The following is a 26,076-nucleotide window of genomic DNA, read 5'->3' on the forward strand; positions in this document are numbered from 1 at the left end:
GATAACGTCTGTGATAATGTTTGCTTGTGCAGGTCCGAGCAGTCTTTTTTCTTTAAGGCTACAAAACTCCCCAGGAGAGGGGTCCATGGCAGCCTCATTCCCAGAAATTTCTGTTTTTAGGGAGGTAAGGGAAGCTCCGAGAAAGCTTCTTTCTCTATCTGCTGAATCTCAACCATCTTTAGTTTAAAATAATCCTCACGCCAACTCTGGGGGTCCGGGTTGGTATCCACACCTGAAACATCTGGACCTCATACTAGTCTCCAGATTCACGTACCTAAATTTATTCCACAAGAAGAATCCTATTGGATATAATTAGCCTGTCAGCCAACTTGTATAGAGAATTCCCGTTTACGTCAAAACTCTTCAGCCGTTCAGGCAAGCGCGTAACCAAACAAGCACAGATCACCCAGACACTCACTCGCTTCCCACCCCGTCCCAAAGCCCCTCCAGCGTTAGGTACCGTCGCACCCCCGTCCGTCAGTCAAGCCCACGCGCTCGCTGCTCCCCAGCTTCCCCCGCTCGCCCTGTGGGTGGTCCCGCTGCTCCGTCCGCCGGATTCACCCCCAGGTCCGGCCCAGCGCGGGGCGCGGGAAGCTGCGCTCACGGCGCACTGATGGAGCAGAGAGCGCCGCGGGTCCAGGGCGGCCCCAGGCCGGCGTGCCCCGGCCTCACGGGAAGGCTCCGGCTGCGAGGTGCCACGGCCTGCTGTCACACACCCCGACGGCTGCCGCTCGTCCACGTCCCCGGGGACCCCCGGTACCTGGCGCGACCTCACCTGCCGGACGACCGCCGCCATAGCCCACAGACGGTGGTAAAGACCCCGACGCCAGAAGCTGAGCCCTCCCCGGTCCGGCACTTCCGCCCTCCCCGGTCCGGCACTTCCGCCCTCCCCCTCGCAAGCGCGAGAGCGCGGGAAGCGCGTTCCGCCGCTGCCCGCGCAGAGCGTGTCCAGCGTTGGGGCCTCGCGCCGCCCGAGGCCACGGGTTCTCTGCCTCGTGCCGACGTTGCCCGGCTTTCCCACTTTCCAGAGCTCTCGGCTAGCATAGCCAAGGAAAAGCTCCAACGCCATACTTCTGCTTCCCACTATATTAAAATTCCTCTGAAGAGCAGAAGTGAAATGAAGCCGTAACCTTGGTTCAGACCCGCCGTTTCCTGTGGCGCCAACAATGACTTCCCCCGAGAAAGCAGGAGCCCTCCTGAAGCAGGTGCGTGTTGGGTTGGAGACAAGGCCGTCTGAGTGAAAATGGAGTGGGTCCCAGATCAAGTTATTCCAGACTTCGTGTAAACCCGTCTCCAACGTGAATACTGAGGACACACACACGCACAGACAGGCATATAGAAGATGACAGGAACGACGGCCCTGCAGACTCAGAGGTCTGGTTTCCTGCTGGGATGGAATCCACTAATGTTTCAGCCTGATTTGTATTCATTCTTAAATTTCAAATCGAGACCTGTAATAGTTCTAGTATAGAGCCTAGGCATCTTTTAAAAGGGGATAGTGTGAAAAAGAATAAAAAGGTGTGCTTTTTTAGCTGCCTAAATTCTGCCACTTGTAAGCCCAAAACCTTAATTTATAAGCATTTCTACTTGTTTTATCTGCTTGTTTCTGAACTGAGAAAAAGGGCTTGATTCTTGCAAGGTTACAATTTACAGAGTACCTGCTCTGTGGGAGGCACTGGGCTGGGTGCTAAAACATATCTTTTTTACAAAAGGTTTATATCAAAGAAAAGGAAGATTGAATCTGTGTGGAACCTGTGGGAGATCAAAATTGGCCACCTCAAAATATGTCTCTTTACCTTGATTATTTTCTCTGAAAGAAACTTTGACCTTCCCCCAAACTTACACCTAAAAGTGATAGACTGGGAGGGTTCTTCCTAAGCCCATTCTTATCAAAGTTCTGTTTACCAAACATTTACACTTGTAAAGGTAACTCCCTCTCTGTACCAGGAAGAAGGGGGGATGACTTTATCTCTAGAAACTCTTAAATCTGCATACTCTTGTTACTGTGCTTTCTGGTCATCTCCCATAGCTGTCTCCCTTCCCACACCCAACATCCTCCTTTGTCTGTCTGAATATGCTATTTAAGTTTCCCTGGTTTCTCCCATGTATACATGTTATAAAGCTTTGTTTGATTTTCTCCTGCTGTTCAGTCTCATGAGTCAATTTACTTCATACCCCAGCCAGAAAGGACCCAGCATGGGTAGAGGATAGCCTTCCTCCCCTTCAAACCAAAGAATTGGTTGTTTTTGTTTGTTAATCTAATTTTCTTCTTAAAACACTCAACTGTCAGCACCTCAAAATAAATTATGTTAATGCTTTTACACTCAAAGCCTAAGAAAATCCTGCGTGCCACCCCCATGCCCTGGAAGGAATCAGGAAACCAACAGGTTATCTAGCTCTAGAAATAACACGGCGGCTGGAAGGCAGGGATTACTCTAAAAAGCCGACAGCATCTTCACTCCTCTATGAAAACTCTGCTCTCTAGAATCACGCTTGGAACACGGGGAGAAAATTTGTCAGCCTCGGCCTCAGCATGTTTCCATCGGGGCTCTTTCTGGGAAGAACACTCCAAGTATCAGACCTTCTACTACCATCAGGTCAGATGAGTTTTAATTATTTTGTCTTATGAAGAAGTAACAGTTGTTGGAGAGCTAGGACTTTGCATTCTCAGCCCATTGCGCACCTGTCTAAAAAAAAACATTATGCAATTTCTTATGTATTATAAGCATCATAAACACTACAAGGAAAAATGTTTAGGTTTTTTTCACTCTTGAAAACAGAGTTCTTAGAACATCAGGAAACTTATTTGAATTATGAAGAATAAACATCACTAACTTTTTACTCCACGCTTTAAAGCTATACTTCTAAAAACCCTGTCTTTCCTGTGCCTGATGGAGGAGGGTCCCCCATCAGTCTCTTGTGATGACTGGGAGACTCGGGCTTCACTTTCTAAAGGGCAGGATGGCAATATCCCATATCCCAGTAGATGAGAATAAAATGAACCGTTATCTGAACATCCTAAAATATTAAGACAGTTGAGTGCTTCCTAAATGAACACTAGAAACAGCACTGGACCATAGTGGAGGCAGGCTGGCCCCTGAGCATCTTCCAGAGGGCTCTGGGCAGGAGGAGACTTGGAACATGCAGAAAGTGATGATGTGGAAAAAAAGCAGTGAGGGGAGTCTTGGTTTCTGTTTTTGTTTCCTTCCTGCTGTCTCAGCAGGGGAAAAAAAATGAAAGGTTTCTCTCTTGCACTTAACCACTCCCTCCCCTCAAACATAGCAAAATAGAGGCTGGATTTCATGTGCTTCAGCTGGCTGATTCTGTTTGACAGGGGAGGAGGCATGTGAGTGTGTGAGAGACGCACTGGGACCTGAGCAAGAGTGGGAAAAGGACAGTGACAGTCAGGGCTGGACGCCCCCCACACAATACCAGAGGTGGGGCCCGGGGCTGGACGCCCCCCACACAGTACCAGAGGTGGGGCCTGGGCTGGCTGCAGGATGTCTGGCGGGTGCTGGGAGCGTGTCATGGGTGGACAGCAGAGTCCCACTGCAGAGCCCACTGCACAGCAGAGCCCAGACAGATGGTGGGCTGGCCCTGGCGAGCTGTGCACAGGGAGAAAGGAAGTGCCTGAGAACACCACAACCTCCCAGTCTCCTTAGACTAAGCAAGCAGCAGAGCCCCAGGCGCCCCCTGTGGGTGGGACCCCCAAACAGACCGAGGTTGATCCTCTCTCCAGCTGTGGCAAGTGGGGCACACAAATGGAAGTGCCTCCCACACCGGCACTGTGGGATAATTCATACCATCCAAGGCAGGGGAACTGTTTACAAAATTGCTTTAATTTGGCATATGTTGACGGAAATAAATTAATGAAAGAGTCTAGTCATTTGGCGAACCAGCTCTACCAATTCCACACCCCAGATGAGCATATACCCAGTCAGAGGAAACAGAAATACATGCATGTATACAAAAGTGGAAAGAGAACCAAAAACCTTTTTTATGCCTTTCAGAAGGTCACAAATTGAAAGCCCTTTAATAGGACAAAACTCAAGTGAACACTAGAATGTTTTTTCAAGGTCATGAAAAAAATGAATTCCAAGTCTATTTTATAAACCTAAAATAATATCATTTCACTGGCTTTTGTTCTAGCATTTATCAAACTTGCATATGAGTTTTTAGAAGGTGAATTCAGCCTAATTCTTAAGAAGTTACTGTCTCTGAATGGAAGGGGCCTGAAAACAATACAATTTCCTAACTGAGTGCAGAAGAGCAACAGGAAGCTGGTGTTCAGCCTCATCAGGGGCCTCCCCGGGGGCACAAGGCTCTGTGCAGCTCCAGGGCCCAAGCCACTTCATTGGGGCTCCTACTCTCCGTCTCCAGGCTCACAGTGGACAGAACTCCGCTTTCTGAAGAAAGAAGTCACTGTATCACATGCTAAGAACACAAGATTCTAAAATACTTTGCTTCTCTCTGGAAGAATTCCTAGGAGCAAACAACACCAGAGGGACCCTCCAGAACCCAACTGGCAATGCTCTAGAGTTCCTGGACCCTACTGAGGTGTGGCAGGGATTCTGCGCCCAGAGCCATCAACACCAGTTCCGTCCGCTTGCTCCGAGCAGCGGTGACCAGACTCACTGTGCTGCTGCCACCAGGCTGTGCAGCCAGGAGCCTTGTCTGAAGAGCCAGGGTCCCCCTGGGTCCCCCTAGAGCATCAAACTCACCACCTGTGGCCTTATCCTCCCCTTCAGCTTGCTCAGACCATCTTGAGCTGTGCTTCTCAAACCCTCGGCCCCCAGCCCCTGACCCGTCTGTGGGTGCCTCCTTGTCAGGGGCTCGCATGGGCACTCACTCACCTTCTAAGGCCCACAGCCAAGCTCTGAACCCCAGTGTTGTTCAGGGGCCTCTGGAACAGAATCAACGCCTGTTTGTTTTACAGGTGATGCCCTGACATTTGTGTCTAGGACAGCATGGGAGCTGGAACCCCTCCTCCTCCACAGACCTAGGAAAGCACCCTGGGGAACCTCCTCACCCTCCATAGTGCACAGGCCACACCTCTCACCTGGTTTGTTTACTCGATACACCTCATCCCAGGTGTAGTTAGCAAGGTTCACGGGCTGCGTCACCCAGGGGTCTGCCACCAGCTTCTCCAAGGTGGTGCGCTGCTCGGGGACAGGCTGCAGCAGCCCAGACACGAGGTTCATGAGATCTGGGGACATAAAGACCCACGCTAGGCGTGCAGCCAGTCTCAAAACTGCGAGGCCTGGGTCCGCCTGCCATGAACGCCTCTGACTGGGCAGGAGGGGGCTGTGGAGCCCCCATTTTTAACTAGCACCCCAGGGGTCCTGGTGCACAGGGCCCCCAGCTGCACTTTGAGAAGGGCTGCAGGAGATGTTTGTCGCCTCTGAAATGAAAGCTTAGAGTTCAAGATCCCGCCTCGCTCACTTAACCAAGGTGCAGAGGTTCCTAACCTCGCCTGTTTCCGGGGGCTCTGGCTTTGCAGAGCTGTGAATGACACAGGTTCACATAAGAGGAGAGGGGAGGGAGGCGGCAGCAGCAGAGTCCCAGATAAGTCCCCACAGGAAGGAGGCATGAGCTCTGAGAAGAGCCCTCAGACTTGAGTCTGGACTTGGCTCCCCTTTCTCCTAACAACATGGGTGTCATCTCAACAGAGCCGCCCTGAGCCTCACCATCCCAGAGGAGTGTCCTGAGAGCCTAGAGAGAGCACGTGGAACAGCCTTGGGGGTGGAACAGCATGCTGCAAGAGCCGTGCTATCATAGGAATCCAGAACTCCAGCAAAGCACTAGAAACTTCTTCTAGGTGCTGTGTCCCCCAAATTCACATGTTGAAGCCCTAACCCCCATGTGATGGTGTTAGGAGGTGGGGCCTTCAGGAGGTCATTAGATGAGGTCATGGGGAGCCCCCATGTTGGGATTTGTGCCCTCATAAGAAGAGACACCAGAGAACTTGCTCTTTCCTTCTCTCCACCACGTGAGGACACAGAGAAAAGGCAGCCATCTGCAACACAGGAAGAGGGCCCTCACAGGAACTGAATCTGCCAGCACCTTGACTCGGATTCCCAGCCTCTATTCTGTGATAAATAAATGTCCGTTGTTTAAGCCCCGAGTCTGTGGGATTCTGTAAGGGCAGCCCGAACTGACTGAGACATAGGCTTCTCACCTAAGCGAAGAATCCAAGGCACAGACTTTATACAGACTTTATGCATGGAGACGCTTGTCACCTCACTACTTAAAAGGATAAGTGACAGTGGAAGCACAGAATGTCAAGACTGGAAGGGACCTCAGAACCCTGTGGTCTGGCCACCAAACCCTTGCCAGCTCCTTGGGGTTCCTCCAGGTGTGGGTCCTGAGGTAGCCCGCTCCAGACTCAAGAAGTCTTCTCTGGCCACCGAGCCCACATCCGCCTCCCCCACGCGTCCTCACTTCAGATGCAGACCACCACTAGTGCCCGAGGTGAGCCGAGCTCACACTGCCTGCTCACGGGGAGCTTGCAGTGCAACAGAAACCCCCAGACTTCCACGTGAGCTTCTGGGAGTCAAGTCCCTCCATCGCCCCCCAAGTGATGAGTTTGTAACCCAAGAGGGTGATCTTACAGTCACTGCCACAGCCAAGTTTACAGGCTGCTAATGTCTGTCTCTCAGGAGAGGGCCCCTATGATCCAAAGGGGAACACTCATAAAAATAAAATTATCATGATGTTTTAAAGTCATATTCAAATTAGCCTTATGTTCAGATCAAAGTATTTAAAGGAATGGAAAGAAAGAGAAATGAGATTATCAGCATGGACAAAGGTGCACTGCTCTCAGAGACAGCAAACGGGGAGAGATGCTGGGCTGCCGTCTGTTCACTTCCTGCGGCCTGAGCTCACCTTCCGACACCAGGTACGGGGGGTTTATCACAGCCTCCACAGTCTCCTCCACCTCACAGAAGGGATTCTCCTCAAAGATCAGTGTGTAGAGCGTGACTCCCAGCGACCACATCTCCAGCTCGGGCCCCTGGTAACTGCAAGGAGGAGAGAGCATTTGGGGCATGCCGGTGCTCAACCCAGAGCACACCACACCAGCTCAGGAGCCCCAGCCCTCACAAGTCACCCGGGAGTGGCTCCCAGCGAGACTCTCCACACACCTCGACCACATCCTCAGTGTCCAGCACGTCTGCCCCCGGCCAGGCACCGGGGAGGGAGAGGAAAAGCAAAGCCACAGCACTCAGGCAGCTGAGAGACCAATTCAGGAGATAGAACACCACCCGCAAGGACGAGATGGTACACGTGGCACGTGGGAGCAGGGCAGAGCAGAGTGTCTCCAGTTGGGGGGAGGGGGTGCTTCCTGGGCAGGGGAGAACTCGAGGCACAAGGCCCCAGGGGTACTCGGCTCACCAGGGCCACCGGGAGCCGCAAGTGGTTGCAGAACAGGGTGCTGTGCCCTTCAGAGTGATCCCTGAGGCAACATGTGAAGGATGCTCAAGGCAAGGCTAGCGTAGGAGAGAAATCCTCAAGGATGAAGCGAGGCGACAGCAGCAGAGACACAGAAGAAAGTGAATGAGAAGGGAGGGGGGTCTGGGTTTCTGGGTCAACTGAAGGAGCAAGCTCCAGGAAGAAGCAGCCCAGGGGTGCACTGTCGTTATTTTTGGTCCTCGTAAACACCCTCATCCCGGCCACCATCTATCGGGCACCTGAGATGCTGACGCTGCCAGGCCTTTCCATGGTTCACCCTAACCCTCACAACAAACTAGCAAGATACACGTCGCCGTCGCTTTACATGGAAGAGATGGAGCTGCTACCCGAGTGGGCACTGGCACCAGGTCGACTGCCCCCACGCGCGTGCCTGAGGCAGTCGGTCCCTCAGGTCTGGAGCTCGGGGCAGTCTGGCCCGGAGAGGCGATCTGGGAAGTAGCGGCATTTCACCAGACCGCGAATTTAGACAAGGTGGCTGAGAGAAAACGGTGCGTGAGAAGAGGTCCCAGGACAGAGCCCTCTGCCGTCCAGGGGGCCACAGAGAGCCTGGGGACATCAGGAGGCAGAAAACTGGGGGTAGGGGTGAGGGAGTCTTGACACGAGAGAGGAGAGGGGCCAGGGGGGGAGGAGGGAGTGGGGAGGGCTCAGGGCCTGCAGACCACGGAGCCCTGAGCAGGAGCTGGCCAGAGCAGCCGCATGGCAGGAGTCAGTCCTCAGTGGCCAAGTGGGGAGGGGTCGTGAGGACAGACCTCAGCACGAGCTAAAGCAAGAAAATCAGATTTGACAGCTTCTGTTCTTGTGTCATTTCTGTTTTGGAGAAGAGATTTCAAGAACTGTGGAGGCTGAAGAGCAAAACCCACTAGAGTAGAACAGGAGCCAGCAAGCTTTTTCTGTAGAAGGCCAAAGAGCCAGCATTTTAGGTTGTGGGCCACATGGCCTCGGTGGCCACCACTCCTCTCTGTCATGGCAGCACAAAAGCAGCCACAGACACTACAGAAGCCAGTGAGTGTGGCTGTGTGCCAATAAAACTTTATTTATAAAAACAATTGGCAGGGATGGATTAAAAAACAAGACCCAACAATATGCTGCCTCCAGGAAACACATCTCAGCTCTAAAGACAAGCACAGGCTCAGAGTGAAAGGATGGAAGACAACACTCCGAGCTAATGGCAAACAAAAGAAAGCGGGTGTTGCCATACTCATATCAGACAAAGTAGACTTCAAGATAAAACAGGTAATGAGAGACAAAGAGGGGCATTATATAATGATAAAAGGGACACTCCACCAAGAAGACATATCACTTTTAAATATATACGCACCCAATACAGGAGCACCAAGGTACATAAAGCAACTATTAACAAACCTAAAAGGAGGTAAACAACAAGTGGCAGGTGAATTTGGCCGAGGGCCATAGTTTACCAACCCCTGGAGTAAGAAGACGTGAAAACGAGGAGGGAGGAAGCCAAGTTCCTGAGGATGGGACCTAGAATCAGAGCTCAGAAAACCTTTGGCCCAGTGAGATGGAGAGAGCGTGCAGGATGGAGGAAGGAGCTCACAGGCGGACACTGGCAGGCCAGCAGGCGGAAGAGGAGGGAGCAGGAATGGTGCAGGGCAGGGGCTCCAGGAGAAGGAGGAGAAGGGGAGGCAGGAGGTTGATGAGCAACCCTGAGGCGCTCGCCCAGCTCAGAGCCTCCAAATGCACAAAAGTGCCACCGCCCCGCACTTCTCTGTGGGAGCTTCGCAGCCCGGGCACAGGAGGTGGAGGGCAGACAGCCACGCAGCGTGTCACAGTCCTGTGGACAGTGGACACACAGTCCCCTTCCAACACTGATGACATGACAGCCACCACAGGACAGCACAGCAGCCAAGGGCACTCTGGGCACCAGGGTAACCAAATTCTCTCTTAAAAGAAACTCCAAGGCCCTTCTTGGACTATCCCCCTGTAATATTTCATACTCTCTGGTGGCTCTGGAGATGACAGGGGAAGGGTTTATTTAGCGGTCCCTCCACACTCTGCTGTTGACAAAAGCCCATCATTCTGCTCACAGGGGCCAGCCTGGCAGAGAGGTCTGGAGCAGGAGGAGGGCAGCAAGCCCGTGATGCTGCCAGGCCTCAGAGGACTCAGCATGAGCAGCCTGCACCTTTCACTTCCTGACTCTGAAATGAAATGTGACTTGAGCAGACACCGTGATTGGGGCCCCTGGTCACTTCTCACACTGATGCTGAGGGTTTCTCTGTGAGCCCGAGGCACAGCATGGAGACGGTGGGCTCCAGACATAGGCTGCCTGGGCTCAAATCCAGCTCCAACCAGGTCTGTCTGAGTGTCCCCTACACACCTGGCACCTGAGAACAGGACCAAATGGAGTGGACACAGAGGGCATAGCATAGGGCTGCAGCGACTGGCAGCAAAGGTCCATGAGACACTGTGACAGTCTGTCCCTCTAACCACAAACCCTCCTGTAGAGACATATTTTAACTACACCTTTCTGCAATCCGTGTAGGTGGTACAGGAAAATACCTGTTGTCTGGATCTGACCTAATAAGGTCCATTTCACACACATAAACACACACTTCATTTATATGTGTACGAGACAGAAATCCATGCGTGTGCAGTAGAAAACACTGAGAACTGTTTCCACTTAAACCCCAGAAACCCCTAAGCAACAATTAGTGTCCTTTCCTCTCCTAAGTTCCCTGAGACCAGCCCTGCACAGGCCAGCCCCCTGCAGCTCACAGGCTTCCCAGGTACAGAGATGCAAACTCGGCCCACACACCCAAGGACCCTTCTTCTCCCCACAGCAAGAGCAGGAGGCTTGGCCAGGCCTTGAGCCCATGCAGAGTCTCAGGCCAGTCAGCACCTCCAGCCAAGGGTGCCATCTTCAACATGGATCCTCTGCATTAGCAGTTCCTCTACTGCTTGGTTTCTTGTATGGCCAGCCCAACAATATTTTATTGTAATAGATTATTATTACCATCATCAAGATAAATAAATCCAACTAAAGAAGAATTCTCTTCACTTATTTGAAGAGTCCCATCTTTTGGGAGAAAATAATATAATGAATCCCTGTATTCATTGCCCAGCTTCCCTTGACCAATCTAACTTCGCCTGCCCGCCCACTCATTTTCCAAAACATTACACTTTATCATTCAACACCCCTATCGCAAAGAGGCACAAATTGAAACCATTTTCCCACCTAAAATCCAACCAATCTTGGGGTCCCAGTGGACGATGTGAGAACAGGCTGCACTGCAGGGTGATACGTACGGATTTCCCATGAGAACTTCAGGTGCACAGTACTCGATTGTTCCACAAAAGGTATAAAATAGTTTTCCCCTTTCCAAGTAGGCAGCGGAGCCAAAGTCTATGAGCTTAATTGTGAAGTCCTCAGCGATCACAATGTTCTCATCCTTGATGTCCCGATGAAGGATGCTCTTCGAGCGCAGGTATCCCACCGCTGACACCAGCTGAAATCAGAAGGCCACAGGGAACTTTTTAAAAAAGTAATGCAAGTAAAATATGCATTTAAAATAAGGATTAAGGGCCAGCCCTGTGGCTTAATGGTTAAGTGCGCGCGCTCCGCTACTGGCGGCCCGGGTTCGGATCCCAGGCGCGCACCGACGCACTGCTTCTCCAGCCATGCTGAGGCCGCGTCCCACGTACAGCAACTGGAAGGATGTGCAGCTATGACATACAACTATCTACTGGGGCTTTGGGGGAAAATAAATAAATAAATAAAATTATAAAATAAGGATTAACAAGAAAAAAAGAAAAAACAACAAGAAAGGAAAAAAAACATTTTTTAACTCATAATGAACTGGTGACAGGAAAGAACTCTGGATGCTGTTCTGAACTAGAGGAAAAGCAGTACCAGGCAGGTGTGCTCACTGTGGCTGGCACACATTATGCTGACTACGCAACAATGTGAGTACGTTGATTCTTTTTTTAAATTTCATTATTATTATTTGTGATAAGGACACTTAACATAAGATCTACGCTCTTAGCAAATTCTTTTTTTTTTTTTTTTTTTTTGCTGAGGAAGATTCACCCTGAGCTAACATCTGTGCCAATCTTCCTCTATTTTGTATGTGGGTCACCACCACAGCATGGCTGCCAAGTGGTGTAGGTCCATGTCCGGGAACCAAACTCAAGCTGCCATAGCAGAGTCCGCCAACCTTAACCACTAGGCCATGGGGCCAGCCCTGCAAATTCTTAAGTATACAATACAATATCATTAGCTGTAGGAACTATACTGTACAGCAGATCTCTAGGACTTATTCATCTTGCATAACTAAACTCTGCACCTTTGGCTAACTCCCCCATCTCTCCCTCACGCAGATAAAATACATGATTCTTAAGTTCTCTCTGTCTGTGTGCTACTGACGAAACCTTCCCAGCAGACATTCCCTTACCCAACAACACACACCATGGCCATCTCGGGAGGAGAGAGAGACAGACCATGAGCAGAAGCTACAAAGACACGTGATGGGCACTTGAATGAGTGTGGGTTAGGCGTTCAATGGGAAGTGGCCCTAAATAAAGCCTGAGTCCAATGCCTTCAGTTCACAGGGAGGGAAAGTGACTTGCACAGAGTTCACACAGCAATTTAGGAGCAGAGATGAGAACAGACGCCAAGTCTCCAAACTCCTACTGCAGGGCTCTAGCAGCTTCTCAAAGAGCAGCACTGGGCATCAGCCATAATTTCCCCAAGGTGTGCGGGATTCCCAATGATGTGGACTTAAAGTAATTCCATTGGAAATGGGCTTCATGACAATAAGCCAAGTGTGTTAGTCTCCACTCTGAAAGGCTAAGGTTACTACAATCCACCACTGTCTCTAGAAAAGCCTACACTGCACATTTCATAACAGAGATCAACAAAGTAGCATTTCAGTTAATTTTAAGTAAAATTAGTAAAATTTCTGACTGCATTCATAATTTGGACACCAATTGTACCAATGAACATAGTGATTTCATGGATGTAGTCAGTCATTTTGATCTTTAGAGATAATTTTATATCTACAAATGAATATCTTTGAATCAGAAGCAATAGTTTATGGCAGGTTAAATAAGCCTAATTAATTAGGTTATAATTAATAAATAGATATATATTTATATACACATATATGCAAGCATATACATACCTGCATGTTTATATATAGAGACACATTTATATACATACATGCATGTGCACACATACAAATGCATGTATATACTTATACATTTTATATACATACATGAACACACATATACACATGTAGACACATATACCTACATGCATGTACACACACATATCAGGGTCCTGTCAGGAAACAGAAACCACACACAAATCTGAACATGGAAAGTTTCATCAAGGTTTATTAACTAGTACCAAGAGATTAACTACAAAGGGGTAAAGAGAACTTGGAAAAGAGGCCAGTCTTCCTGCAGGTCCCTCCAGTGCCCTAGCTGCACAGGAGAGCTGTCCACAGGCCCCAGCCCCCTGCCACAGAGCAGGCCCCGATGGACGTGGAGCTGAGAAGCAATACACTGATAACTGGCACTATGTGAATACACATTTATATGTGATAATACAGTTCTGTAAAACTGTGAATCCATATTTACATATGATAACACTTATTATGTATATAGATGTACGAAGGGACTATAGATACTTCTTGCAAAAATTGTAAAGTACTGACCACTATAATTACCTATATCAGCAGCCCCAGAATTAACAACAGTTAGGCAGCAGCTTTTATTTTTTTATTTTATTTTTTTTGTGAGGAAGATCAGCCAGGTGCTTGGTCCCAGCACCCAGGCCCACATTCTCCCCAGCACAGCTCTAGCCCGCTCTCACCTGTCGGAAGATGTAACTCGCCAGGGGCTCGTCGAGGCTGGGATGACGGTCAATGAAGGCAAAGAGATCCAGGCCAGAGCCATGCTTCTCCATTACGAGCTGAAAGAACCCTTGGTTTTCAAATACATCCAATACCTGGAAAGAGACAAAGTTGGGTCCGTCTCTGCCGAGATACCCTCAAGACGACACATTTAAGATCTCTTCATGTGAGCAACGTCAGGGCATCACCAAACGAGAAACATGGCTCCACCTTGATGATGTTGGCATGCTCCACCCTGGACAGAATGGCAATCTCTAAAGTAACTTTCCCAAATTTGGGATCCTCGATCCAACAATCTTCCAAAACCTTCTCCTTCTTAATAAACTTCACCACCACCTACGAGGAAAACAGAGAGGAGAAGTAGCTGCAAACATTCCCCTCATGTCCCATCAAGCCTGGCGCCCACTGCTGGTTCACAGCGCCAGACAGAACCTCCACATTCACCTCCCCCGAATCCCAGGGACGTGGAAGAAGAAACCTAATGATAAAGCCCTGCACTGCGAGGAGGCAGAGAGGCATGTCAGCAGCTGACCAGACGTGCTGAGTAGACCTGCCCGTCTGTAAAGCGGATGGACTGGAGCAATGGAGGAGCCAGGTGGAGCTGAGGAGCCACGGCCTATGCCAGAAAGAGAGGCCCCTGGAGACCACGGAGTAGGTGCTCCTGAGAACAGCCTGTATCACCCCGATTTCTCAACTGAGTACTGGATGTCCTGGCCAAGAAAATGAAACAAGAGGCCTGAGAACTAGAAAAAGCAAACAACAACTATCATTCATGTTGATTCTGAGAACTAATCAGAGAGTTCAGCAAGATTGACAGACACAAGATAAATATGAGAAAAACAGTGTCAGTACAATTAATAATAGATAGAAAAAAGATAATATTTGTAAAGGAAACAAACACTATAAGTCACCGAACAATAACCTTGTCCCTCAACAGAATACTTGCTGCTACATGACTGCTGGGCACACATGGTGAGCAGTGACCGTGAGCCAGGCCTGCCCTACACTTCAGCAAGACCTCAACAAGATGACTGGAATCCCCACCCTTATGGAGCTCATCATCTGCCAGGGAGACTGACACTACACAAAATGCATTGTGGATCAGGGACAGTGAGCGCCAAGAAAATGAAGCAGGGAAGCGCCAGGGTGAGGGCCTGCGAGGGCTTCCGGAGGAGGGTTTCCTGAGAGGAGCCCGAGGGAGGAGAATCCCAAGCAAAGGGAAGATGGAGCCAAGGTTCTGCAGCAGAAGCGTGCCCAAGTGTGGGAGGCACAGCAGGCAGCAGGGGAGCTAGAGCAGGCTGCAGGAGGAGAAGGATGACTGAGACGGGGCAGGAGCTCAGGTTCAGACATTTAAAGGAGAAAAGGCTGCTGCTCGTCCAGCTCCAGAGTTTAAGTGGACAAGAAAGAGGGCTGTCTCCATGAGCGCCAACACACCCCCAAAATGAGTTTCAGGGGGAAAGAATTAACAGAACAGACGAGTAGAATTCTCTTAAGGTAAAGAAAGCTTTAAACATTTAGATCAAAGTCTTACCAAGTATCAAGCAAGAATAAAGAACATACACAGAAACAAATCCTGCTGAGATTTCTGAAGTCCAAAGATTTTTTAAAAAATCAGGTTGCTGGCAGCAAAATTCGCTTCAAAATAATGCCAGATGACAACAGAAGTGGGGTCTAAAAAAGTTCTGAAAGGATAAAGGCATACCACCACTTAAATATGAGGGGAAAAAACATATGTTAATATATGTAAGGACTCAAAGTATACTACCCATTCATCCTTCCTAGAAAAATTAGTAAGAAATATATTCCAGCAAGTGAAAAATAAACACAGGAAAGAGAAGAAACTGGATATAAAAATAATGGAGACTTAACAAAAGAAGGACAAGGCTTGTACACTGAAAACTTACAAAACACTGTTGAAAGAAATTAAAGAAGATGTAAATAAACAGAAAGATATCCCACGTTCATGGATCACAAGAACTGACATTGTGAAGACAGCGAGACTCTCCAGATGATCTACAGACTAAGACCCTGGAATGGTGCTCTGTCCTGTGAACTACCTACTTAACCCTTAAAACTCTCCTTTCTGATTGGCTGCTTTACTTAATAACTTGTAGGCCTAACAATTAAATCGGCATCTCTGTTTTCTGAAAGGCAAAAATACTCATTTCTTTTTAAACCAAAAGAAGAAATTTGGGGCTTCTTTCTCCTTCTTTTAGGCATAAAGGTCTAAAGAAACCCCTCAAGTCTATCGGATTCCTGATCGAAACCAAGAATGAAAAGTTCTGCCTCGGATAAATTAAAGATGACAACAGAAACTTCAGAATGAGACTGCTTAGAAACACGTGACAACAAGAGCAGAATACGTTAACACCTCTAGAATTGGCCAAAGTGTACTCAGAAGACTCAACACTGTAAATGCTTTTATTATTAGGTAACAGCTTAAAAGATACACATTCAATCCAATAAGCTAGAAAAAGCAAAATTAACTCACAGAAAGTACAAGAAAGGAAATTAAAAGAAAACAAAACAAATATTTGATGAATAAAATAGACAATTTGTTGGGGCCGGCCCGGTGGCACAAGCGGTTAAGTGCGCGCACTCCACTGCAGCGGCCGGGGTTGGCCAGTTCGGATCCCGAGCACCCATCAATGCACCGCTTGTCAAGCCATGCTGTGGCGGCGTCCCATATAAAGTAGAGGAAGATGGGAACGGATGTTAGCCCAGGGCCAGTCTTCCTCAGCAAAAAGAGGAGGATTGGCAGATGTTAGCTCAGGGCTGATCTACCTCACAAAAAAAAAAAATAGACAATTTGTTGGCAACTCTAGCAAAGAAAAGAGATAGTGAACATATGAATTAGGACAGCCAAGGGACCATTAATAGCCACAGAGACACAACTACAGACATGACATCACGTGCACTGATACACCACCAACGCTGCTAACTCTGCAGCCCTCACACAACTTTGACATTAGAAGAAAAAACTCATGCATAAATATAAATGAAAAAAATCCCAAATAAAAATATTAGCAAACCAATTTAGCAATGCATTAAAAGAACATTATGACATGATCAAGGATTGAGTCTATGAATGTAAGCTGATTGATGTTATTCATTATATTAATAAAGAAGGCAGGGATACGATCATGTCAACAGATGCCGAAAAGACATTTGAGAGGACTTAGCACTCATTATTTAAAAAAAAATTTTTAGTGAGCTGAAAATAAAACGAAATATCCTCAAACAAAAGGGAGCCATCAAGAATGAAAGGAGCATTGTCAGTGACCGTGAAACACCAGGAGACCCAGTTGCGTCCCTGTGATGAACACGGCTCTGCGGGTCTGAGCCAATGCGACAGGAGGGAAGGAGAAGAAAGGGGGCGATGAGATATAAACAACAGGACAGGAGAGACAACTGTCGTTACTGGGAGAGTAATGATCCTCAACCTAGAAAATCAGAAAGGATCCCCTGAAAAATGATCAGAACCAGCAAGACTTTGATACACATATATGATGCAGCTTTGGTAAATTCCAGCAGTAAGCGATCAGAAAGTGCATGGTGAAAAGATCCCACGTGTGGCCCTCCCAGGAATCAGCAAGCTGGGCATGGGGATATCTGAGCATCTCTGGGGTTCACAGGGACAGGCATTACTGTCACCATGTCAATTCCCCCAAATCACAAAACGCCCAGGAACTACAAATCAAATCCCAACAGATTTGGGAGGGAGGGGCAGCGAGGTCTAAGGCTCATTTGGAAGAGGAATATGACGGCCATGATCACTGAGGTGGAGGAAGGACCCTTGCAGGTCTCAATCTGAAAATTGGCAGGATGTCAGCCCCTGGGTGTATGAAAGGATGAGGGGTGGTCCGCCGGTGCGTCTGAAGCGGCAAGCAGGATGGCCAGGTGGGAATGTGTGTGCGCCCAGGAGAGCCCTCCTGTGTCCACCCCCGAGGGGTACCAGGCCGTGTGCTCGGTGCTTCACACGGAAGACTCCTTCTATCCCACTGGAATCCCAGAGTTGAGACGCTAAGGGACTGAAGTCATGGAGCCGTCTGAAGTGGGGCCCGGCCTGCTTCCCCTCAAGAGCCAAGGTACCTCCTTATTTTCTTCCTTGTCCACCGCAGTCCACACGAAGCCAAAGGCCCCACTGCCAAGCGGGCTCAGCATGCTGTACTTGTGGGAGTACGCGCCCTCGCAGGCAGCCAGCCCTTCCAGCTCTACAGCCTTGGGGGGCTCCTCAAACCAGGGTTTGGTTGTGAGCACCTGTGAATGCAAAGGAAGGTCTGAGGGACCACACACAACCACACTGAAGAAAGGAGGCAGCAGCAGGCAGGCACGTGTCATCCCACTGTCCCCAGCAGACGTGCCCTCCTACGGTGGGGGCAGCAGCACTCACACCCTGCACTGCCACTTCCTGCTCCTGTGCCCACGGGGACCTGGCCTGAGAACCACTTTCCACAGGGCATGCCAGGAGGCCTCAACATATCGGTCCAAACTGGCACACACGTCAAAACATGTTCACACCCCACCCTGCAAGTGGGGCATATGCAGATTTAAAATCCTACATGTGGCTTCATACTTACACAGAATATTAGAAGACAGTGTGAAAGAGCCACAGATAGACCCTCTTCCCATCCCAGCGGAAACAGAGAGAGAGAAAAATGCTGATTGGAAAACGTTTTCCACACAGAAAGATGATACAAGGCAGGAGCTGACTGCAGATACCAACTTCCCCCAGACTGGATCCGGGCAGCTCACACATGGAGTGGCTGGAGCTGGGCAGGCTGGCCAGCAGCAGGCGGGTCCACGTGGCTGAGTCCCGGCGGCTGTGGAGGAGGTCTTTCACCAGCCAGCAGCAGAACAGGGTCACAGGGCCTTGGAGCTCCACCCGCTTCACCTCAAACTGCACACCTGAGGGGAAGGTGAGACAGCACAGCCCTCCGCTGACTCTACCAACACAGCTTCGTGACGAAAAAGGCACGCTCCCCTAGAACAGCATGAAGACAACGTACAGCCCCCAGGGCAGGGGCAGGGCCAGAGAGCAGAGGGCACAGAAGCTTGGAGAAGGGGCAGAGAAAGGCCAAGCAAGATGGCAGCAGCTCCAGACATCCAGTGGGGCAGCCAGAGGCCAAGGGAGAGACCTGCAACCACCTGCCAACTCAGAAAAGCCCGCAACACCTGCATCAACATACCCCTGCTCGAGGAGTCTCCGCCTCTGGGTGAAAGGACACGAATGGCTTCAATGGAGACCATACGGTCTGTGCCTCCTCTCGTTCATGGAGCCATATTACATGTAAACCATGCTCACTTATGTACCGTAAAGCACGTGCATTTCTACACACGTGTGCATGCGCTTCCACGGAGCCTCTAGGTATCCACCCAACAAACGTGTTTATCTTTTTTTTGAGGGGGTAGTTTACAGGGACTTTATTTTCTTCTTATTGTTTATATTTTCTAATATTTCTACAAATAACAAGTATTACTTAAATAACTTTTTAAAGTCTAGGAAAAAAGCTCTAGTAATCAACACTACGAAATCAGCAATAACGAAACAACTGGCTAAAATAATGTGGACCTGTTATGAAATTAGGAAAGTAAAACAAACAAAATCACCTCAAAGGGGCAAGTGAAGGGCCTGGTCATCACCTTCCCAGAGCGGGGACTTGAGACCAGAGCGGCCTGGGCCCCAAGAGCAGATGAAGACCCACCACAGGACCCCACAGCTTCACACATCACTCCCAGCCCCGCGTGTGACAGCCGCTGTCTGGCTGGTGGCAGCCCGGCCCCTGCTGCACGGAGCAGCTCCAGGCAGGGCACAGAGGCAGCAGGGACCTCAGGCTCCACCTTCTCAGGCATACGCACTTATAATCCTGATTTTCAAGAGGTAAACTCTAACTACTTTAATACAGCATTTCTCCCAAAACTATTCAAGGGGTGAAGCCATCAGATCGCAGGATGAGGAAGCCCCTGCACCCCACTGCACTGTGCTCCAGGGGCAGCACGCGGGTCAATGGGAGACTTGGGACATGGACACAGACACGGACACACACATCCCCTGCTGGGACATACTCAGCCGCGAGCCATCTCGGTGGTAACAGCTCCCCGCGTAGGTGCCCTCCTGAATCTCATGCTGCAGGCTGGCGGCCCCGGGCATCACAGAGCTGTCCCCTTTCACTGGTGTAGAGGTGACCTGGATTCCACTCAGCCTGGGCTCCTCTAACGGGCGCACATCCATGGGGCTGGCTCCTGACAGGGGAGGGACGCAGCCTGGGCTCTCTCTGCCACTCACTTCATGGTATTCGGAGGATACCACATACGTCTCAGACGGTTCTGTCCCATCAAGTCCCAGACAGCTCTCACGGAACCGCCGGCCTTCACCAAGATTGAAACAGGTGCCGGTCAGCAGTAACAACTCCCTGTCATCTAGAACATCTGACCTCTGCCCCTGCAAACCGCGCACATCGACATCAGACTCCACCAGTGAAGGAGAGGGCGTCCCCACGAGCTCAGACATAGCACAGGAACAGTTTGAAGAAGTTCGGTCTGTCCATTCGCTGAAAAAGAGTTCCTTGAGGTTCCAGGAAAACGAATTCCCGTCAGCCTCCTGGGCCTCCACTGCATCCAGGACACCAGGGAGGTCTGTGGCTAGGGCGTAACAGGCTGAAGAGCTGCCCGCATGGCCGCTGTGCAGATCTCTGCCTCCCAGGTCACACACTGACATAGGGGCAGAGAACCGGGGGTGCTCTGTTGGGACCAGCTCGACGTAGGAGATGTCCAGAGGTCCTGAAAAGCTTGATTTGGACAGCTGCTCCTTAATTAAGCACGTCTGCAGCTCTTCTCTGTCATTCTTCACTCCCAGCCATGGCTCATCCAAAGTCGGTGTCGAGAAAGAAAGTCGCACCATCCCGGAGGGGGTAGGGGCCGAGTCCCAGCTTCCCTGCTGTACACTCTGCTCACCCCCGGACGCAGCGCAGTGCATCAGGATGCTCCCCCCTGCAGGCTGTCCCGCAGCATGGGGCTCAAGCATAGTGGCATCAGCCTGATGGTTTGAATTGCTGTCACTGCTCAAACCCGTCTGTTCCAGCTGTGCTTCCTGATACAGGCCACAAGTTTCAACATTCCTGCTCCTGTCCTCAGTGGGGATTGGAGTTTCAGAATCTTCTTCACATGAAGCAAATGGTTTTGTGCTCACCAAGTCAGACCTACTTCCTCCCAAAAGGTCCCATCTGAGGCTCTCTGTTGCTGCAGGTTCTTCTTTCTCCAGGACAGCGTTCTGCTGGTCCTCAGGCAATGACTGTTGGCTGTGGGCTGGTGGGCATCCTTCTGAGGTGTTCCACAGATCCTTGGGCAATGACTGTTCCTGGGCTGGCAGGCTTCCTTCTGGGATGTTTCGCTGGTCCTTGGGCAATGACCACTCCTGGGATGGTGGGCTGCCTTCGGGCATGCTGTCCAACCTGGGGATTGTAATATAGACGACATAGTTACCTGGGGGCCACATAAGAATCAAAAGGAGAGATCATATGGATTCCTCCTCTATCAGAGACAAGTACAAAGCATTTAACGCCATAAACTTATGACAGAAAAAAAAGACTAAATTTCATAACCAAGTTAAAAAATAAAACACCAGGGGCCGGCCCGGTGGCGCAAGCGGTTAAGTGCGCGCGCTCCGCTGTGGCGGCCCGGGGTTCGCTGGTTCGGATCCCGGGCGCGCACCGACGCACTGCTTGGTAAGCCATGCTGTGGCGGCGTCCCATATAAAGTGGAGGAAGATAGGCACCGATGTTAGCCCAGGGCCGTCTTCCTCAGCGAAAAAAGAGGAGGATTGGCGGATGTTAGCTCAGGGCTGATCTCCTCACAAAAAAAATAAATAAATAAATAAAATAAATAAATAAAAAATAAAACACCAATTCACATAGTCTCTAGATAAATCCACATTTAGCCATGATTTATCAAAGAATGCCACCGAGCACCCAGGACCATATGCTCAAGGCTTCAGTCAGCATTCTCACTTCATGAGTGGGGCTCCCACACTAGCCACGCAGCCAGCCTCAGCCCACCTACAAGGTGCCCGAGGAGGTGTGAGAGGAAAGGAGATGGGGTTTGAGAGTGTTTTGTACACTACACAACGTGAAACTGTGATTGGCTACGAATACCACTGGATCTCAGAGCTGACAGGGAAACAGCTCAGAAAAGGCCCGCGTGAGAAGGAGCAGGGAGGCTGGCAAGGACGGGGCTCACAGGGTGGGGGATTAACTGGTTCCTAAGACCCGGAACAGAGAGCCCACAAGCAGGTTCAGGAGGGAGTGACCACTGAGGAAGAGGCTACCACAGTCCAGACAGGGCGATCCGCGGGGCTGCGGGCCCTGTGTCAACACACCCCAACGGCTGGCAGCCACCACGGCACCCATGTGGCAGATCGTGCTGAGCGCCTGCCCCATGTCGGCCCAGGGCCAGATGCCGGCACCAAGACCAATGGAATGTGGCCGTGCCCAGCCTCGGCGGGGGCAGACACACCAGTGATCTGGTAAATGTTGCACCAGAGGTTCATAAAGAGGCACAGGAGAGAAAGGACCCATCTCAAGGATGGTTCCACAGAGGAGGGAACTGTGAGCAGAGTTCCGAAGACCAGCAGGAGTTTTCGGGAGAACCAAGGGGTAGGATGAGGGTCTACAGAGGCCAGGCAAAAATTATCTATGTCTCTTGCTACATCTACCCCATCTTTCTCTCTCCATCCATCCCATGCCAAAAGACCAGCCCTTGTGCCCATCTCTGGGGAGCTGCCCGTCCTCTGCAGAGTCAGCAGATGAGGCAGGAGGGTCTCGCTCCCCTCATCAAGCAGGGTGAGCAACTCCTCCGATGTGGCACAGGGTCAGGTCCAGGGCAGCTCTGCACTTTCCCTCCCATCTCAGAACCTCCCCAGCGGGAAAGCCTTGAAGAGCAGGGGAGGCCTCCTCCTCCTCCCTCCCACGCCCTCTCCTCAAGTTTACACGATGAGCAGCCCAGGGGTGGCAGGGCCTCCAGCAGCAGACACGTGGGGACCTGAAACCCCCGCCAGCTTGTCTGGGTGCGTCACTCAGGGTCTCAACACCTGATCTCTAGTCTAACAATCAACTTGGCTTCATCGTCAACTGGCTGGATACAGTAACACCGAGCTCTCAGGATCCCTGGGAGAGTCAGAGGAAGCACCAACACAGTCCCTAGAGTATAGAACACTCCGTACATGTCACTTCTCTCCTTCCTTCCCACTCCTCAGCTATTTTTACTGTCTAACTTGTTTTCCTGACTAGACCATAATTATTAGGGATGAGCCTTCAAGTTTTTGCAATGTTTATTTGTTGAGTGAATAAGTGAAAGAATGAGTAAGTGAATGAGTGAATGAGGGAGTGAATGAGTGAATAAGGGAGGGAGTGAAGGAAACGAAAGTAACTAACTATACTGTCCATGTGAGAGATGCAAATCAAATGCTTAGAACTGTGAGATCAAAAATGTCCAGTCTAAGAGAAACACAGGAATTGGTGCATCTGGTAGAACTTCCTCATTGCACACATCCCAGAAAATAAACTCCGTCCACAGCACTGACACCAGCGATCGCCCGCAGGGGCCAGGCCCGTCCAGCTGCATACGCCCCTGTGCGGGAGCAGGATCCTCCTCCCTCCTCATCCGTGGGTGAGCACCCGCAGGAGAGCCAGCAGTTACGCTGCTCAGACACCAAGAGTGGACCCCGTGGTCAGGAAGGAAAAGCCAGGGAGTCTCAGCAAACAGGAAACCACTGTAATGTCTGTCAGCAGGAAAACTCCCCCGTGAACCACGGTGCTCCATGAGAGGCGCTGGTTTTGAGGTAATACCACATAGAAAGGTCTTCAAGCCATATCTAAGTGTGCGTACATATGCACACACACACATTAGGACAGCGTGCAGTGTGATCCTGTTTGTGTTAAAGGAAAAGAGCAGCTGTATGTGAGCATGCACACGTGTATAATATACGTTTATATTAAATGCACGGGGAAAATGGTCTAGAGGGATATGACTGCTGCCAGTGGTTCCCGCTGGAGCAGGTTGGGAGAGGGTCACGGGGACTTTTGCTTTTTATCATTATTCTTCTGTACTTTAAAGAAACACATATATTCACATATTACCTATTTTTAAAATAATTTCAAGAAGACTAGAAAACGCAACAACGTGGATAAATCTCCCAGACATAATGATGAGCAAAAGAAGCCAGACATGAGGGGATGCACAGGTCAAGTTCAAGGACAGGCACCTCTGGCCTATGTCCTGACTCAGGGGCAGCAAGGGGGACCGAGTGGAAAGGGAGCTGGGTGCCCCCAGCTGAGAGTGGAAAGGAGCGCGGATCGCACACCTACCCACAGTTTTGCACGTTACCGTACACTATATATCAAAGAGATTTTTATTTTTATTTTTTTTATTAATTTATTTTTTGTGTGTGTGAGGAAGATCAGCCCTGAGCTAACATCCATGCTAATCCTCCTCTTTTTGCTGAGGAAGACTGGCTCTGAGCTAACATCTATTGCCCATCTGCCTCCTTTTTGCCCCAAAGCCCCAGCAGATAGTCGTATGTCATAGTTGCATATCCTTCTAGTTGCTGTATGTGGGATGCCGCCTCAGCATGGCCAGAGCAGCAGTGCGTTGGTGCGCGCCTGGGATCCGAACCCGAGCTGCCAGTAGCGGAGCGCGCGCACTTAACTGCTAAGCCATGGGGCCGAACCCTCAAAGAGATTTTTAAAAGAGAAAACTGGTTGAAAACACACCAAAATGCTTTGCACAATAGGACTGTGATAACTGAACAGTGGACTTTTTATTTCTACCTTTCTAAATTTTCCAAATTTTCTAATATGAACTTCCTCTACTCTAAATAGACTATTTTGTTATTTAAAAATGCAGAAAGAGAACAGATTCAAATTATTTTAAAAATAAGAAAACTATGCTTAAATCAATTCCCTGGAACCTACCTAAATGTTTCCTTATCCGTAGAATGGGGACGGTCTCAGAGGCTGCTGAGGATCCACCAGGTAACGCGGAGAAGCGACTGCCATCATGGTGCCCTGAGCAGGCACTCAGTGCTCATAGCTCTCACACTGTTACCACTAACAACTCAACATCTCTCTAGGGTGCTCCTCATCTGCCCACCACCTGCCTTGACCTTCAGCACACCTGCACCTTCCACAGAGGACTTACCCCAGAGCGGGGGAAGATGGGAGGGAAGAAGGGAGACAGCCTCCAGTGTCCGCTTGGGCCTGGGTCCCAGTGAAGGCTTCTTGGCTGCCCACTGGCTTTAGGGTCTCATCTCGTGGCAGAACGTGGTCACCAGCTAGCACGATGTCAACCCTTGGATCTAGCAGCAACAGCAAAAAAGAGTGTTTTCCATCTGCAGGCACACCCTGCTGAAACAAATCTCATTTCCCCATGATTCAAGAGCATGGCGGGGGGCAGGGGAGCGCTAACTTGATCTTCGAAACTCCACCAGCACCACAGTGGCAGCAGGTCCCTGATCCGACCAGCTCTCGCCACCCCACAGGCACCCCGGTCCAGGCCAGCAGCCTCTGCTCTCCCTGCTGCTCTGTCCTGGGCCCTGCACTCAGCTGGCATGATCCCACTAACACCAGAATTGGAGCATGTCCCTCCTCTGTCCACAGCCCTCTGAAGGCTCTGACTCTGGGTAAAAGCCAAAGTCCCTACAAGGACCCCCACACCCTGCAGCCTGACTCCTGCCCCTCTCCCAGGGCCTCTCTGGCCTGGCCCTCTGTCCTCCCTGCCACACCTGGAGGATGCCAGGCCTTCACGCTGCTGCTCCCTCTCCCTAAAATGCCGCCCCTGTCTCCCTCGGGGCTTTGCTCAAAACTGCCTTCCTGGGGGGCCCTCCGAGGCCCTCAGGCCCTGAGATGGCACAGCCTCTTCCTGCTTTGCTTTTCCTCCTCAGTGCTGGTTGCCTCCTACACTTTGCACCTATGCTTGTGTGTCACCTGCCTCCCCACCAGCTCCATGGGACGCCTGTCTACTTACGACAGGGCCTAGCACACAGCAGGTCAAATGGGTTAGAGGAGTGAGACTGCCCTTATTAGACAGTAGTCTGGATTATAAAGGATAAGAAACAACCCCAGCCCCTGGCTGATGGAAGTGGGCGGGCTGGCACCATCTCTCTGATGGGCATTTTCGACAACAGCTAGCAAAAGCCCACATCCCAGGCACCCATAAACTCCACTTCTCTGATTCATCCTGAATGAATGGATAAAGAAGATGTGGTGTTTATATACACAATGGAATACTACTCAGCCATAAAAAAAGATAAAATCATGCCATTTGCAACAACATGGACGGACCTTGAGGCTGTTATGCTAAGCGAAATAAGTCAGACAGAGAAAGACAAACAGCATATTATTTCACTCATATGTGGAAGATAAACAAACACACAGATAAGGAGAATAGATTAGTGGCTACCAGAGGGGAAGAGGGTAAGGGGAGGGCGAGAGGGGTAAAGGGGCACATAGGTATGGTTATGGATAAAAACTAGACTATTGGTGGTGAGCACAACACAATCTACACAGAAGCTGAAATATAATAATGTACACCTGAAATTTACACAATGTTATAAGCCAATATGACCTCAATAAAATAATTTTTTAAAAATTATTGAAGAATCCACAAAAAAAAAGAATTCTTCCTGAGCAGATGATGAGAGGGACAAAACTTTTGTGATCTTTCCCCATAATCTTCTACG

At 50.0% G+C, this 26,076-nt stretch overlaps 2 protein-coding genes and 1 long non-coding RNA gene across 6 annotated transcripts in view; 1 reads left to right on the forward strand and 2 right to left on the reverse strand.

Moving 5' to 3' along the window:
* Positions 1-1,084, reverse strand: part of MTERF4 (mitochondrial transcription termination factor 4) — a 5,489-nt gene extending 4,405 nt beyond the window's left edge. The window contains exon 1 of one of the 2 annotated variants that reach the window (XM_058533363.1): positions 776-1,084. In XM_058533363.1, coding sequence (XP_058389346.1) covers positions 776-1,069 — 294 coding nt within the window. In that variant the 5' untranslated portion in view covers positions 1,070-1,084. Of the gene's footprint in view, positions 1-760 lie in introns of both variants that reach the window. The other variant, XM_058533362.1, reaches the window with a different exon arrangement.
* LOC131399196 (uncharacterized) lies at positions 920-24,633 on the forward strand. The gene is made up of 4 exons (XR_009217068.1): positions 920-1,205; positions 2,486-2,597; positions 11,295-11,391; positions 24,333-24,633. It is a non-coding gene; the product is annotated as an uncharacterized LOC131399196 (long non-coding RNA).
* Positions 3,820-26,076, reverse strand: part of PASK (PAS domain containing serine/threonine kinase) — a 37,634-nt gene continuing 15,377 nt past the window's right edge. For all 3 annotated transcript variants that reach the window (XM_058533360.1, XM_058533358.1, XM_058533359.1), the window contains 10 exons: positions 24,537-24,693; positions 19,410-20,794; positions 18,070-18,251; positions 17,436-17,603; positions 13,554-13,679; positions 13,304-13,438; positions 10,735-10,934; positions 6,886-7,019; positions 5,060-5,206; positions 3,820-4,406 (listed from right to left, as the gene is read on the reverse strand). In XM_058533360.1, the coding sequence (XP_058389343.1) occupies positions 4,297-4,406; positions 5,060-5,206; positions 6,886-7,019; positions 10,735-10,934; positions 13,304-13,438; positions 13,554-13,679; positions 17,436-17,603; positions 18,070-18,251; positions 19,410-20,794; positions 24,537-24,693 (2,744 nt within the window). In that variant the 3' untranslated portion in view covers positions 3,820-4,296. The remainder of the gene's footprint in view (positions 4,407-5,059; positions 5,207-6,885; positions 7,020-10,734; positions 10,935-13,303; positions 13,439-13,553; positions 13,680-17,435; positions 17,604-18,069; positions 18,252-19,409; positions 20,795-24,536; positions 24,694-26,076) is intronic.

The sequence above is a fragment of the Diceros bicornis genome, chromosome 37 (assembly GCF_020826845.1).
Source record: "Diceros bicornis minor isolate mBicDic1 chromosome 37, mDicBic1.mat.cur, whole genome shotgun sequence".
Classification (NCBI taxonomy): Eukaryota; Metazoa; Chordata; class Mammalia; order Perissodactyla; family Rhinocerotidae; genus Diceros; species Diceros bicornis.